The following is a 16,083-nucleotide window of genomic DNA, read 5'->3' as shown; positions in this document are numbered from 1 at the left end:
AGCTGGAATCTCGCCTGCTCTGTGGCAGGGTGTGTGTGCTGTGGCGAAATTCCCAGTCGCTGCTCTGGAAACCAATTGTGCCAGAAAAGAATGTGCCGGCTCAGCTAATCAGCCAGGAGAGTGTGAGAGGAAGAAGAAGAAAGAAAGAGAGAGAGAGAGAAGACCCTGTGCCCAAAGCATCGGTCTCTACCGCTCTGCCTAACAAGATCTCCTTGACTCTCCCCTGTTCTTTGCAGGCATAAAGTGGAGCAAGGACAGCAGCATGTCAGACAGCAAGGAATGGGCCACGCTCAGCCCAGAGGAGTTCACCCAGCTGCAGAAGTACATCGACTGTGAGTCTTTCCCCTTCTCCCATCTATCTCTCTGGACTGGCCCCACTGTGCTGGGACCGATTGGGGAATGACTGTGACAACAGGAAAGGTTGAAAGGGACTCCCCATCCTAAAGCATCAGGGAGTCATGTGGGACATTGACATGCCAAAATCTGGCTTTGATGGAGCTGGGGCGGGGTGGGGGGGAGAGAGAAAGAAAGAAAGAAAGAAAGAAAGAAAGAAAGAAAGAAAGAAAGAAAGAAAGAAAGAAAGAAAGAAAGAAAGAAAGAAAAGAAAGAAAGGTGGGAAGGAACCGTCTCCCTATGCCAATCTGGAGGGGGCTGAGTGTAACTGAAAGGTCTGTTCACTCTGTAGCTCTCCCCGTAATATCATCTTGGAATGTCGGAGTCAGAAATCCTGATTTGGCAGCTACTGAAAAATATGGGGGAAAGGTCTGTGAGAGTTTAGCTGGGGGACGGCTTGCAGCTTGTGGGGGTACCTTGGATTGAAAAGAGCAAGGTAGTTTTAGATCCCTTTTCCCCCCTGGATTGAAATTATAGGGCTACCCACCCCCAAACAATGCTGGGCAAACGTGGAAGTTGAATGCCAAAATTCCTAATGCCCTGGGTTCATAGGCATTGGAAGCCAGGAGATATTTGGGCCAGAACTGCTGCCTTTCTGCAGCCCACTGGTAGCCCACGTTTCTTTCAAATGTAGGACAGAGTCCTACAACCCCTGGGCATGGCTTGTGTCATGTTTCCTACACTGTATAATTTCCCTCTGTTCAATCTGTTTTCTTTGCCCTACAGACAGCAGCAAGAAGGTGCAGGACGTGCTGCAGGAATTTTATGGAGATGGTAAATTGTCTGAGCACCTTCAAGGAGATGTGAGTACACTCCTCTCCCCCGCACCCATTCATCTCTTGCCTTGCAAAATTTGTACATTTTTTGCCGGGGGTGGGGAGGGAATCACTCATTCCAAGAAAAGAATTTACCCCCAAAGTTCACATAGGCAAGGTGACCTTGCAAAGCAATATGTCATCCCTTTGAACATCTCTTGTCCCAGCTGAAGCATACCTGGGGGTTGGCAAAACCGGCCCCCACCAGGATGCAGGCACAGGAGGGGTGCAAAATTCTATGGAGTATAGGGTGCATATATATCTTCGTCCTTTTCACACCATGACACAAAGGCATTTTTCCCCAGGAGGTAGGATGATAGAGCTCCTTGCTAGGGATGCTAATTTTTAACCTGTTCTTACAGATAGGAGGTTGATCCTAAAGTTCCATAGAGATCCACCCTCCTGTCATTTAAGACCGCTAGTTCTAATCCTGCCATCTGGATCAGCAGAGAGCAAATATTTGCTACCTTGTATGCAATAGCCTTTTAGGTACTAGTGCTATCATGATGTCCCACATCTGCCTTCTCATCTTTGGACTAAACTTAGCTCATTCCTTCAGCCTTTCCTCATAGGACTTGTTTTCCATACAGTTGACCATCTTTGCTACCCTTATCTGAACTTGCTCCAATTTGTCTACATTCTTCTTAGTAAAGAATTGGATGCAGTACTCCAAGCAAAACAAAAAATGAAAACAAATTCCTTCTTGTGACTTGGAAACAACGGTTCTGTCAATGCAGCCCAGAGTCGCATTAGCCTGTTTTGCAGCTGCCTCACGTTGCTGCCTCATGTCCAGCTCATGGCTGACTATAATCTCAAGATCCCTTTCGCATGTACTGCTGTTGAGCCAGGCACCCCTCACCCTGTACTTGTAGTTTGTTTCCTATTTGCATTCCTATTTGCATTTAGTTTGTTTCCTATTTGCATTTGTTCCTGTTTAATTTGTCAGTGTCATCCCAGTTTTCTCTTCTCTCAAGGTCCCTTTGAATTTTATCTGTATCTTCTGAGATGTTAACTGTCCCTCTCAGTTTTGTATCATCCTCATAATTGATAAAGAGTCCCTCCACTGTGTCACTGATAAAAATGTTGAAGCGTGTCAGGCTTGGATTCCTGTGGCATCCCACTTGTGACATCCCTCCAGTTTGGTGAGGAACCGTGGATGAGCGTGGTTTTCCAAACAGTTGTGGATCCACCTGGCAGTATTATCACTTAACTCACATTTAACCAGTTTGATCACCAAAATATAACGAGGGACTTTGTCGGATGCTTTGCCGAAATCAAGATTCATTCCATCTACAGCATTCACACAATCTACTGAGCCTGCTGAGTCTCTACTTCTGCCTTCCTTCCTATAATCAAACAACCTGCTCCCCTGTGGATTATCATGAACCTGCCCTATGCATCGCAAGTCTTCCCTGCTGCTTTACTATTGTCTCTTACTCGGCCTATGTGATGACTCCTCCCCTTCCTGTGTCTACTAATCCAATAGCTGCCATACAATGGAGGGAATGGAGAGGAGATTGTTTTGTTTTATTTTATTTTTATAATGTTTATTAAATTTTATGTATTTATTTAATAAAAATTTATTTTTATTAAATGGAGAGATTATTTTATTTTATTTTGATAATGCTTATTAAATTTTCTATTTTACAATTTCACATACTCATTTTACATCCTTAAAGCATCAATGACCTCCCTTCTTCTCTTTCCATGGTTCATTTTACATGTCTTAAATCCCTGCATATTTTACAAAAACTGTCCCAATCAGTTTTCCATTATAGAGGAGATTATTTATTCACTCCCATTAAATCAGGGACAGAACAATTGAGGTTCTCCATTCTCCCTTACCACGAAAGACCACTACCGTAGCATTGACATTGCTCAGATCAGTTCTCTGTTCAATTTCTATTACAACTGATAGGATGGGTTTCCTCACATTCTCCTCTTTTTCTTCTGTCACTTTCATTCTTTTACTGACGCCGTTGCCAGACGATAGACTTTGAGGGTTTCAAGCTCTTCCTGAAAACCTATTTGGAAGCAGAGGAGATCTCAGATGAACTTTGCAGCCATCTCTTCATGTCTTTCCAGACTACGGCAGGACAGGCCACAGCAGAGCCAGGGGTGCAATCAAGTAAGGAGACTTCCAGCAGAAAGGCTGCTATATTTTATTGCTTTTATTCAGGGGGTACATGGGATCTGCACATCCTTTGGTGGTGGTGAAAAAACAACATCCCCAAATGCTTAAAAAGTAGGGACAGATGCTTTTTGGGTAGAGCATCTGATTTATTTATATCCTGTCCTCTCAGGGTGGCATACAGAAATCATAACACTTATTTGAAAACTTTTTTTATTAAAAAAAACCCAACAACAAATTAAACTCCTTAGAGTGAGCCCCAAAAGAACAATAAACAGAGACATACAGCAGGTGATGACAACGAATGAAATGTAGCCTGAAATAAAAATATCTTGAGAGTTAGTTGTGTGTTTTTTTAACACAGTACATAAATGTGAATGCAGTGTAATATCTAACAGCCCCTAGAGTGGAGAATTATTGACAGATCTCTTGCCCCTAAAGCCTTCTCTTTCTTTCTCTCTGTCTCTCCCTCCTCCACCTTGCTTTCTAGCCAGTGGCTTTGTTTGCGTCAATGATGTCTCTTGTTACTTCTCTCTGCTGGAAGGTGGAAGGCCAGAAGACAAGCTGGAATGTGAGTAACTGCGAAAGGATCAAGAGAAGGATGAGGCCGCTGAGGACCCCAGTTCTTAGCCTCAGATATTGGGGTGGGTGGGTTTGGGTTAAACAAACACTGATGAAAATCTGTCCCTGGCAGTTATTGAGGGGGAAAAGGCTTGGTGAAGAGTTGGGAGGAAATGGGATCTTTATGGAAGGTGTCTGAACCTGAAGGGAGATGGCAGAGGTTTTCCCCCCTTTGATCCTGAAGCTTCTAGTTCTGATCTTATTTCTCCTTCCACAGTCACCTTCAAGCTCTATGACAAAGATGGGAATGGCCTGCTCGACAGTTCAGTGAGTAGCATGAGATCTTCAGGAGCTAACTTTGGGACTGTTGGCATTGCATCTCTTCTCCCCATTCCTTTCCTCTTTTCCCCCATTCAGGCATTACAGGCTACACACCCACACACCCGGCAACAAGCATCTCCACCCACCCACAAAGCTTTTGAAAATTTGCGCTTTTTGTACCTGGGATGACCCAAGGTATTTCAGTGGCACCCACCCACACACTAATTGACATGAACCCCAACCGACTTCTACAGGAAAGTTCTCTCGCACAAGCTTTGCTTTAGTGAGTCTTGCTCTGGAGAACATCCTGGTACATTGTTCCCTGTTGTTCTGTCTCTCGCACTCCTGACCTTGATGGTGCCCAAAATATGTTGCTTTCCTTCCCTCATTTGTGGGTGCTCATTTTCCCCTCATAGCTTATCTCTGGTTTGCACTCGTGGACTTTTCCCTCCACGCTCCCAGGAGGCCTGTATCTTGTTGCCTCGGCACAGAAGCATTGCTGTTTGTTTTCCAGCATTTCACCTTTTCCACTTTCTGTGGCTGACCTCCACATTACCACCAGGTTTGCAGCCGAGAGGGGCCCCATCCTGGCTATGATTCCAGCCCTTCTGGGCTTCTGCTATTTCATGGATGCCATATTTGGAAGAGGAAATTCGGGAGCAAGAGGGAATAAATCTTTTTTTTCTCTCCCATATTTTCTTTGCAATGCAGTGTGGTGGATGTGCCCTCCTGGCCCAATCCAACTAATGTCAGAGACCAGAGCCACCCCATATGCACTTTTATGATTTGCTTTACAAGGCTGCCACTTTTTTCCGTGGCAGGGCTCCTGTGCCTTTAACAGCTGCATGATAGGAAGAAAATCAGCAAGTGAAATTTGCTGCATCTCCTGCTAAAACAGAGATAGCCATCCTATTTTGAGCAAGCTGAGATATGATGCTATCTTTGGATTCTCCCAATCTGTGATATGGGGTCACCTCTTGTCAACTGGAGTTTCTTGACTCCTGACTTTATCTCTCTAAATGCCCCCCCAGTTTCTAACGTGCCTGCCCTTATTATGTAAGCACCTGCCTTCACCTTTAATGCAGGCCTTAAACTATGTTCTTCTGTAGGAGGTGGACCGCATAATCACACAGATGATGCGTGTGGCTGAATATCTAGACTGGGACGTCACTGAGCTTAAGCCAGTAAGTGCAGAATACCCATACCTGATTTTCAGTAGGCATATTTCCATTCCTTCACACACAACCCACACACATGCTCATCTATGCTGGGAAGTGCTGGCTCTTGCAGTGTTTCCCAAACATGGGTCTCCAGCTATTTTTTTGGACTATAATTCCCATCATCCCTGACCACTGCTCTTGCTAGCTGGGGATGATGGGAGTTGTAGTCCAAAAACAACTGGAGACCCAGGTTTGGGAAACACTGCGAATTTTGCTGTCTCTTAGAATCTGAGGTTAATGGAGCACACAGGGAAGCTGGACAAGGTGTTGTCTTCAACACAACACCAGGAAGGGGATGGAGCTCAGGCTGTGCAGTTATGGAGTAGAGTGTGTTTTTAGTTGGAAGAGAAGACTCTGACAGTTAAATGAGCCAGGGCAGGCTAATGGGGTTCATATATAAAATCTGGATTGGAGTGTCCTCATAGAGTGACCTCTCCTTTTTCTGCTTTCTGCTGGCTGGTTGTTGCTTTTTTTTGCAGGGGACAGTGTGGTGAAGAAGAGTACAAGCTCTTGTTTCCCCGCCCGCCTTCTCTCCAAATAATCTTTGCAGTTACAAAGCTTTTGGGGTTTAAGAATGGAGGATGGATGCAGGGGGTGGATGGAATTTGCCATATGCTGCAAATAACGTTGGATTCTTGGATGCACATTTCGGGAAGAATGGCTTTGTCTCCTAGACGTGCCTCATAAAAATGAGCTGGGGAACAAGGCATGGTGCGCATGTCAACCTGTGTCGAATGGACTTCAGCAAGCCCTCCCATGCCCTCTTCTTCTCCCATCTCTCATTGGCACAGATCCTGCAGGAGATGATGCGAGAGATTGACTACGACGGCAGTGGCACAGTGTCTCTATCCGAGTGGCTCCGTGGCGGCGCCACCACTGTCCCCCTTTTGGTGCTACTTGGACTGGAGGCTGTAAGTGCACAGAGGGGCAAGGGAGAAGGATGGGGAAGGGAGATGGGGGCTGAGATAATAAGACAGGCAGGCACACCTCTGCCTATCTGAGCCAGACTAAGGTGCTGTGGTCTGGGACAGTGGGGCATTCTGTGATCTCCAGTACAGGAAGCAGGAATGGTTTCTAGCCACATATTAATATTACCTGGTGCTTCCTTGGAAATGAGCTTCAAGCTGCCACCCTGTTTGACAGATAAGTCACAAGCTGCTTTTATTAAGACTGGAGCAAAAGCAAAACTGCTCTTTCACTGTGTTGATTTGAGGTGGTGGCTGCACTGTTGGACTCCAATTCCCATCAGCCTCCAGCTAGCATGGCCAATGTTAAAGGGGTGGGTGGGAGTTGCAGTCCAGCAACACCTGACACACCACAGAATAGCTCCATGTAGTGCTTTTCTCCATCATGGGGGCTTCTTGGAGGAGAGTCCTCCCTTCCTAAAATATTTATTAAAAGTTGATATTTTTACTCTTGTATTAGTTCATTCCAAGGGGCCAAAGTTATAAGTCCATACATGCACATTTTGAAGGTAATATTATCCCTCCCACCCCCAAACATGCCAACCTTTCCCCAAAATTCTGACCCACATCCCCCCCATTCCTCCCACACCTTCCGTGAACCCTGATATCTCTCTTCCCCTCCCATTCAAAAAACAATCACACACAACAACAAAAACCAACCTCTGCCGTCACTGCCTACTTTCCTCCATTGCTACAGACCATGAAGGATGATGGGCAGCACCTCTGGCGCCTGAAGCACTTCAACCGGCCCGTTTACTGCAATGTGTGTGAGACGCTTCTGCTGGGGCTGCGCAAGCAGGGGCTGCGCTGCACTTGTGAGTGGCTTCCTTTGTCTTTGGGGTGAAGGTGGTCATCTCCTCCTTTCATCCAGTATGGGCTTCTCTAGTATGTGCCTGCCCCTGCTGTGGAATAATAAGTGTGTTTGCGAACAAGGGAACCTGGGGATGGAGAACAGGTGGAGGGTGTGTCCTCCAAACGCTGCCATATTTGAGGCATCTTCAGGAAGAACTAACAAAAAAAATGAGCCTCCGGCAGTGTGGCCTGTACCACTGAGCAGAGGGCGGAGGGGTGTTTTAATTTTCCCTTATGAGTGAAACTGACTAGATCAGAAATTTCTTGTGGCCTCTGGAGATCCAGCAGGATTGCCCTTGAAAGCCATGCACACCAGCACCTTTGCTCTGGAAGCCCCTGCAATTCTGTTCTTCTCTCAACATCTTTGCAGGCACTTCCTCTCCTATTAAAACAACAGCAGCAGCAATCCAACTACTTTTCTAGAAGCTTGCCTTTTAAAAGAAAATAAAGCTGGGATTTCCATGAGCTGCCCAACAGTTGCTTGCTGCTTTTAAAAATCTGGAAGCTCCTTTAAAGCATGGTTTGCAATGTGGCATGTACATGGGGTGAGGGGGTTTGCTATTTAATGAGCGTTTCTCATCATTAAGCAGGGGCAAATAATGCATTGCCCTTGGAGAGATTTGCATGATGCTCAGGCATGGAGCACTGCAGTTTCGGTAGTCAGAAAACATGACATCCGTTCAACAATTGGTTGTGCTCTGCGTGAAACAAAAACTTATTGGCTCACTTAGCCTCTCATGCTCTCTCTCCTCTTGGAGAGGTGTTCTCGGTGGCTCTGTGCTTGCAGGATACTGATCAAAGGATCAGGAAGCGGGGAGAGCAGAAGGAAATGAGAGGCCTGAATCTGGGCGGCATTAGCTGGTGATGGGGTGGGGATTTCATGGGGCAGTCTGTAACTGGAGTTGCATATTCAGTCCCTAGTTGCTCACATGTCAACAAATCCACCCTTCTCCTTCTTTTTGCCCACAGTTTGCAAGTGCACAGTGCATGAGCGCTGTGCCCGCAAAGCCCCCCTGAGCTGTATCAGCACCTATGCCAAGAGCCGCCGTGACACCAGTGTGAGTACAGTGGGCAAAAGAGGGGAGGGCATTGCATCCATAAAGCAACCTTCAGCTCATCTGGCTGCGTTATTACCTAGGGTTTCTTTCAGACTTCCCCTGTCTCTGCTTCCTCTCCTCCCCCGCCGTGTATCCTCAGCCTCCCTCCTTTCTGTCATGATCTCCTGTCCAAGCAAGGGAACAGATTGTCTCCTTCTATAGTTCCCTCCACTGACTCTCATGCCTTCCCTTTAGGAACTCTCTGGATTCATTTTTTTCTAAGGATTTGTGGGGTGCTCCCCCTCTCCTCTTCTCCTGGATGTGAAATTGTCTTCACCTGTCCCCAGACCACATCTGTAGGAAATATTTCTTCCCTTCTTAATTCATTCATGACCTCCACCTTTTCTTAGCAGCATCATTTCCAAAATCATTAGCCAAGTAAATAGCAAATGCCCAGCTAATTATAAACACCTTAGTTCTTTGCTCCTGCCCAGTTTAATTACATCACTCCTCTTAACCATCAGGAAATAGCATGCAAGAGCTGAGAGAGGATGTCCTGGACAAAGGACTCTAGAGCTCTGGCTCCCATTCTCCCCTTCCTGTTCCAATCTTTTTAGATCTATCTTCTCTCCAGGGAGTCAGGGCTAGAACTCGAGAGCTGTGGGTTCTGATTCTGCTGATCTAGCCCGGTGGTCCCTGTCCCTCCACTTTCATGTGCCCATCACTCTTCCACTTGCAGGCACAAGCCCACATCTGGGTAAGAGGCGGCTGTGACGGTAGCAAGTGTGACCGGTGTCAGAAGAAGATCAAGAGTTTTCAGAGCCTGACGGGAATGCACTGTGCCTGGTGCCATCAGAAGGTGAGTTCATACCCCCCCAATTTTCCCTGATTGGAGGCCTAGATGCCACAAGTCAGGAATGGCTCTTCATTAAGGGCCTGCTTCTCAGTTATCTGTCTGCTTGCACTTCAAACTCCAGCTTTCCCTTCCCTCATTTGGGAGATCACGATGCACCTCCATATTCACTGTGGAGAGCCCTCTCAGCACTCATTGCTTCATTAGTTGTGGTGCAAGGTGGTTGGGAGAAGCAGCAGCAGCCGGGATGCAACCAATGGTCCCATCCCATGTGCCAGAATGACTGTGAGAAGTGAGACTGTGTCTGATCACAGAGTGGCCCCTTCCAGGTGTTCCTGTTACCTTGTAGGAAGGAGTCCTCCATTGCACTCTGGCTTGCCAAGCATCGGAACACGGGAAGCTGCCATGTACTGAGTCAGACCATTCGTCGGTTTTAACTCAGTGTTGCCTAAACACTGTTAGGCAGTGGCTCTCCAGGGCTTTTGGCAGGGGGCATTCCCAGCCCTGCCCAGAGAGGCTGTGGGGAACCTGCAGGTGCTCTGCAACTAAGCTAAGGCTGTTCCCTGCATGGGCGCAGCAAGATCTGCAAAGGGCAGCAGAGTATTGGTGGAATAGAGGACTTCTGGGGAGGAGGAGCATTTCTCGAGGGAGCCTGTGAAAAGGTGGGAGGTGAAAGCAACAATGGAGGTGGAGGGCTGTCCTGTGGCCTAATAAAGCCTGACTGGTTTATGCCTTCCTGGCATAGTGTGCCACATTATAAGTAACTGATGTATATATATATTCTGCTAAGAGATTTTTGCGTGTGTTTTATATGTAGTCAGACTCTCATTTCATCAGTTAAAAGTGATCATCATTTTTGTCTTGCTTCATGGTTCAGAAAGCAAAATCACAAATGCTGTTCCTGAACTGGTGTTCTAGGTGAAAGGAAGAGATTGCATTCGAGGCTTTTGGTGGTACCTTTCCACCCTTTCCATTTTGCAGGGCAGAACTCAGAATAAACTTTTTGTATCTCTCTAGATCCATGACGAGTGCATGTCTTTCATGCCTTCAACTTGTGATTGCGGGGTCCTCAGAGATCATATCCTGCCACCTTCAGCAATCTACCCTGTTGTGCTGGTGAGTGGCTTATTGAGACACATGGATTATACACAAAATGTTTGCACATGTGTACACCCCCCCCACACACACAACACCACCTATGCACAGAATAATAGAGTTGGAATCGCAGCTGTCATGGCGGACACAAACGACAGGAAAGAGTGTTCTCTTCTGAAGCCCATTGATGCCGCCTGCTCACTAACAATTGTTTTTAAAAGATTTGGAGGCAGTGCAAGAGAGCAGTCACTGCCCATAATGTACATTGTTTTTTGTGTCCTACCATAGTATCTGATGAAGCAGTTTCGTAAGTTCTCATTCTGCTTCCAGCTAAAGCACTAAAGTACATCGTTAGAAATCATTGTGGCTGCAATAGATTGTGTTTATCTGGGTGCAAGTCCTATTGTTGAGAATGCCCATTCTGCATACAGCATTTCTTCTTCAGTCCCTAAGCACCAAAGTAATTTTGGAACTGTTTTTTAAAGGTTTTTAAATATGTATAGATCTATGTATGCTTAGTATGTGAAAGGGTACCCAGTCAGATGGATGGGGTACAAATATATTATTATTAGGTATGGGGGTTAGAGAAAATGTTAACTCTGCCCCTCTGCAATGCTCTGTGTATTTAAGATGATTTTTAAAGTTTGCCTCGGGAGTTAAATTGACTAGATGAAAAGCTGCTGTTGATATAGCCTGGAGAAGAGAAGGTTAAGGGGTGATATGATAGCCATGTTCAAATATATAAAAGGATGTCATATAGAGGAGGGTGAAAGGTTGTTTTCTGCTGCTCCAGAGAAGCGGACACAGAGCAATGCATTCAAACTACAAGAAAGAAGATTCCACCTAAACATTAGGAAGAACTTCCTGACAGTAAGAGCTGTTCGACAGTGGAATTTGCTGCCAAGAAGTGTGGTGGAGTCTCCTTCTTTGGAGGTCTTTAAGCATATGTCAAGAATGCTTTGATGGTGTTTCCTGCTTGGCAGGGGGTTGGACTGGATGGCCCTTGTGGTCTCTTCCAATTCTATGATTCTATGATATGGTCCAGTTTAAGACAAGATGGCATAATTTCAGCACTGAAGTCTACTGTAAAGTACATATCACCACATTTCTGGCACATGCATATAATCCTCAGAATCTACTTTTGCTCTGGAGATAGGTCTGGTTTTTTTCAGTACAGGAGAATGCACACAGGGAGCACATTAAGTAGGTGTTGAAGGAAGAGGAGGAGCAAGCTGCAGGTCTTAGAAATGTACCCATCCTCTTGGTGCTTGCTTGCTTGTTTGTGGCGAGCCTTCCTCGGGCATTTGACCCCAATGGTTTTCATCCCAGCAACAGCCTTAGAGCTGTTGTGGTGCTACTTCCCCTGCTGATTCTTGCCCCTTTCTGTGTCCCAGGAGCGACAGAACAGTCAGAAGAACGGAGTCTGTGGGACCCCTTCAGAAGATCCAGCTCAGCCCTTCACCACCCCTGAGGGACAGGCACTGCGGGTGAGCCTGGGGAAAGTGAAAGGGGGGTGTTGCCAGGTCCCCACTTACTGTTGGTACCCTGTTGGCTGTGCTTGTCTGAGCAATGCCTTCTGCATCCATGTAAGTTACAAATAACCCAGGAAGTTGGCAGGAGAGGGAGGTTAGTCAATACTTAAAACGTCCCTTGCCCTCGAGCTGGAGCACATTCGAGTCCCTCCCGTGCTGTTTGTGCCATGTGTGAAATTTGGTAATACCAGTGAGAGAATATACTGAATATACGGTCCGGTCAGTGCAGGGTTTTAGGGTTGTTGTTTTTTAATGCAGCTTAAGCTCAAACTGCTTTTGAACCATACATGCAGGTCACCCACTCAAATCCTCAGCAGCTGCTGTTTGCTGAAGCAGAAGAATTGCTGGGTCAGAGGGCTCAATTGCATTGTAACCCTAAACTAGTTCTGACTGCTGTGGCTTTCCTCCAGGGACTCCCGGGTATGATTGCTCAGTGCAGGGTGCTGCAGAATAAATGCTAACGATCCCTGGACCCTTCAGGATTAAAAAACAAAACAAAAAAACAAAACCACCCCAAGAGATTAGGGGATAGGAAGAACAACTATGACAGTTTAAGCTGGTTTAAAATTGCCACGAGTGTACAGGCCCACAGTGAACCCAAGAGCTGTATGTATGGCTCTCCATAGACCTCTCTGGAAGCCATGCTCATAGCAAAGGGAAGAGGTGGGTGGTTAGGGCTGATTTCAGCTGTACCCAGCTGCATCTACATGCCTGTTTCTCCATCCCTTCCTGTGCTGCTGAACCTACATGCTGTTTGCTTGTTAGCAGGAGTGGGAAAGCGAATTTGACCATTGGCCAAGCTGCTCCCCAAAAACCCTTTCCATCCGTCTTTCCGCAGATCATCCCGGTGCCTGACACTCACCCCTTGCTTGTCTTTGTCAATCCCAAGAGTGGTGGGAAGCAGGGAGAGAGGTGAGAAGGGAATGGGGTCTGAAGCATAAAGGTGGCGGGGCAGGGGAGGCTAGAATCATAGAACTGTAGAGCTGGAAAGCGACTCCAAGGGTCATCAAGTCCAACACTCTGCAATGCAGGAATCCTGCCCACAATCATCCCTGGGTTGACTCAAACCACCAACCTTCTGATCGAGAGCCAGATGCGCTGATCCATTGTACCACATCATTCTTTTTTCTACCCTGTTTCTCATATTTTAAGACATACCCATAAAATAAGCCATAGCAGGATTTTTAAGCATTCAAGGAATATAAGCCATACCCCGAAAATAAGACATAGTGATAGGCGCAGCAGCAATGCCGGCCGCGGCAGGAGGAAGAGGAAAAAAATAAGACATCCCTTGAAAATAAGCCATAGTGTGTTTTTTTGAGGAAAAAAATAAATATAAGACGTGTCTTATAATATGAGAAACACGGTAGGATGTGTGTCTTACGGTCCACACCACTTTTGCTTTTGGGTGGTTAGATGCAGTTTATTTTTTATGAGTTTTTTGTCTGAGGTTCTATAGAAAATCCCAGCAGAATGTATCTCTTACAACATGGAAACTCCCCACCCCCACCTCCACTACTTTTAATTGCCAGAAAAACTCTGGGTAATCACTTATACAATTCACATTTGGCAGGGCTGCCAGGAGCTTGTAAAAAATTCTTGGGGCTCCAGATCTGGTCAGTGGGACACTAGCTGACCATCCCTTAATCTACAAGACCCCATCATTTGTAAGCATGTCCCACAAACCTGGTTTCTCTCGCAAAGCATATTACGAACTTGACCAAGGTGGTTTCCAATTTGCTTTTCCCCCCCATGTTATTGGCAGGGTGCTGCGGAAATTTCAATACCTCCTCAATCCACGGCAGGTCTACAATTTACTGAAGGGGGGCCCCGGACCTGGGTGAGTTGCTATGACCTTCAGTGCATGTCAGCTGGGTCTTCCTGTTGTGACAGTAGTTACCCACATTTCACATCTCTTGAAGGATAAAGAGAGAGAGAGAGTGTGTGTGTGTGTATACGTGTGTGTACCAACACAGCTGGAGGAATTTTGTGCTCTATCTCTAGGTGGCTTGTGATCAGGACTGAGAGGCAGCTATGGAGTCTGTTGCTAAAACTTAATTGTATGCACCTTTTTTGTTCCAGGCTAAACTTCTTCCGCGATGTGCCAGATTTCCGTATCCTGGTTTGTGGTGGTGACGGCACAGTTGGATGGATCTTGGATGCCATCGGTAGGTCTTTGAGACACTTTAAAGGTTTTCCTTTTCCACAGTCGGGTACAGATAAAGAGCCAATCCAAAACCTCTGTTTTTGTTTCAACACGATAACTGCTAATTGCTTTAAAAGGGCCAATAATGTACCCATCATCCTAACAACTGAGGTCGCTAATGTTGCCACTCCATGTTATAAGGAATGGATCAGTTTTCATTCTCTTTTTAGACAAAGCCAACCTACCAAGTCGGCCTCCTGTGGCTGTGTTGCCCCTGGGAACTGGCAATGATCTGGCCCGCTGCCTTCGCTGGGGAGGAGGTGAGTAACACCAGTTGGTCTCCCATCTCATGCTGCTAATCACCTGCAATCAGACCAGGTGACCCACTAGAGACTATACTGTTTCCTTGTCCCAGCTAAGACCATTTAGCCATGTAGGTTTCTCCCACAGCCCTGAATTTGACCAGTGGGTCCATTAATAACAGCAAGGAAGGTGCCCTGATGTCAGGCAGTTTAGCTGAACAAGTGAGTGTACAGAGTCTCCTGATATTTCCCCTGGGGTTTTAGACCCTGGGTATGAATCTTGTGCTGTCCAATTTCTCTTATGTTCCCTTTCTTTCTTTCTACCCCTCCTTCTTCCTCTCCCTCTCCCCCTCCCTTCCTCTCTCTCTCTTTGTCTCTTTCCAAAGCAAAACCTCCGCCTCTGCAATTTTGTGTTGAAAACATTCAGTACATAGCTGATATAGCAATAACTCATAAACAGTAATGTGATAGCATAGAGTTCTTCCCCTAGGGCTGGGACAACCTGGGTTTGGATTCCTGCCCAGCCACAAAGTCATTTGCATTGTCTACCTCACATGGTTGTTGTGAGGATCACCCCATGTACCTTACCCTGAACTCCAGCGTGTAGCTGGAAAGCCAAGCACAGCAGCATGTATAAAATAAAGCTGCATTTTATAAAAAGCCTCTGACGGATCTTGGCTCCGTAACAAAAGTGCTTTCTGTTGTGCCTTAATCTTTCCCTTAAATAGTAGCAACCCAAACATTCTAGCATGGGAATTAGTCCTAGTACTGGAGAAAGAAAAGCAGCCTGATGTTGCCTGGTTTTGTGCTCCTCTCATCTTGATTTGATTACTACACGAAGACTGTCTGGCCAAGGTGGGGGGAGTGGAGCTTATTACCAGAGTTCACACTTCCACCTCCCAACATTTCAAAAATCACAAGCCTACTCCCTCCCCCCTCAGTCTCTAATGCATAAATTCCTGCCCAGGTTATGACGGCGAGAACCTAGTGAAGATCCTTAAAGACATTGAGGCCAGCAGCATCCTGCAGATGGATCGCTGGTCAGTCCAGGTGACGCCCGACAACCCTGATGAGAAAGGGGACCCCGTCCCCTACGAGATCATCAACAACTATTTCTCCATTGGGGTAGTAAGTATGGAATGGGCAAGTGGAAAATACCAAGGAGCGGCACTGGAGGACAGCCCTCCTCTTGAAGTCTGTGGAGGGTGGATATTGTCTGTCTGTCTGTCTGTCTGTCTGTCTGTCTGTCTCTCTCTCTCTCCCTCCCTCTGTCCCTCTCTCTCTCTGTACTACGGGAGGTTTTGCGGTCTTCTGAGCTGTTGCTATCCTGGTGCCACTGAAGTCAGTGGCAGGAGACTGCAGAGAAGGGGGCAGAAGGTTTCAAGCAAGAGGGATACAGGACAAAGCAGAAAGTTGAGAAGGACTGGAAGCAGGGGGTGGAGGGGGGACTCTGGGAAGCTGAGAGGTGGCAGGCGGGGGGAGGGTACTTTGGAAGAAGCTGTGTGGGACATCTCCTCCCATCCCATTGTTCCCTCTCCACCTCCATGACGCCCCCTCTTATTTCTGACTCTGTCTTTCTCACCCACCCTTTCTCCAGGATGCCTCCATTGCCCACCGATTCCATGTCATGAGGGAGAAATACCCGGAGAAATTTAACAGCAGGTTAGCGCAGTACGGTTGGGGAGTACCCGCCCTTGGTCACTGTACCTACCCAGAATCCTCTGCTCTGGAATCATGGCTGTCTTCCCCTGTGTAGCCAGTCCGATCTGGCACTTGAGTCTCCTCATTCATGCATAGGAACCTCTGCCTGTGGGGAGGAAGGGGCTTTTTGGTCGCTGGCCTCTTTGGCACACTGTTGGT

The 16,083-nt window shown here is 46.7% G+C and overlaps 1 protein-coding gene across 9 annotated transcripts in view; it reads left to right on the top strand.

Moving 5' to 3' along the window:
* The window catches only part of DGKA (diacylglycerol kinase alpha), a 54,449-nt gene that overhangs the window by 31,739 nt on the left and 6,627 nt on the right, over window positions 1-16,083 (top strand). For 8 of the 9 annotated variants that reach the window (XM_035103931.2, XM_060271985.1, XM_035103933.2 and 5 more), the window contains 18 exons: window positions 237-332; window positions 1,120-1,196; window positions 3,195-3,336; window positions 3,830-3,910; window positions 4,178-4,227; window positions 5,331-5,405; window positions 6,233-6,352; window positions 7,104-7,221; window positions 8,228-8,316; window positions 9,035-9,154; window positions 10,166-10,264; window positions 11,638-11,730; window positions 12,614-12,687; window positions 13,541-13,615; window positions 13,858-13,943; window positions 14,152-14,241; window positions 15,191-15,351; window positions 15,821-15,885. In XM_035103931.2, the coding sequence (XP_034959822.1) occupies window positions 263-332; window positions 1,120-1,196; window positions 3,195-3,336; window positions 3,830-3,910; window positions 4,178-4,227; window positions 5,331-5,405; window positions 6,233-6,352; window positions 7,104-7,221; window positions 8,228-8,316; window positions 9,035-9,154; window positions 10,166-10,264; window positions 11,638-11,730; window positions 12,614-12,687; window positions 13,541-13,615; window positions 13,858-13,943; window positions 14,152-14,241; window positions 15,191-15,351; window positions 15,821-15,885 (1,685 nt within the window). In that variant the 5' untranslated portion in view covers window positions 237-262. The remainder of the gene's footprint in view (window positions 1-236; window positions 333-1,119; window positions 1,197-3,194; window positions 3,337-3,829; window positions 3,911-4,177; window positions 4,228-5,330; window positions 5,406-6,232; window positions 6,353-7,103; window positions 7,222-8,227; window positions 8,317-9,034; window positions 9,155-10,165; window positions 10,265-11,637; window positions 11,731-12,613; window positions 12,688-13,540; window positions 13,616-13,857; window positions 13,944-14,151; window positions 14,242-15,190; window positions 15,352-15,820; window positions 15,886-16,083) is intronic. The other variant, XM_035103930.2, reaches the window with a different exon arrangement.

Source organism: Zootoca vivipara, chromosome 2 (genome assembly GCF_963506605.1).
Source record: "Zootoca vivipara chromosome 2, rZooViv1.1, whole genome shotgun sequence".
Lineage (NCBI taxonomy): Eukaryota > Metazoa > Chordata > Lepidosauria > Squamata > Lacertidae > Zootoca > Zootoca vivipara.
Note: the sequence above shows the minus strand (reverse complement) of the source record. Positions and strands in the feature narration are given on the sequence as shown.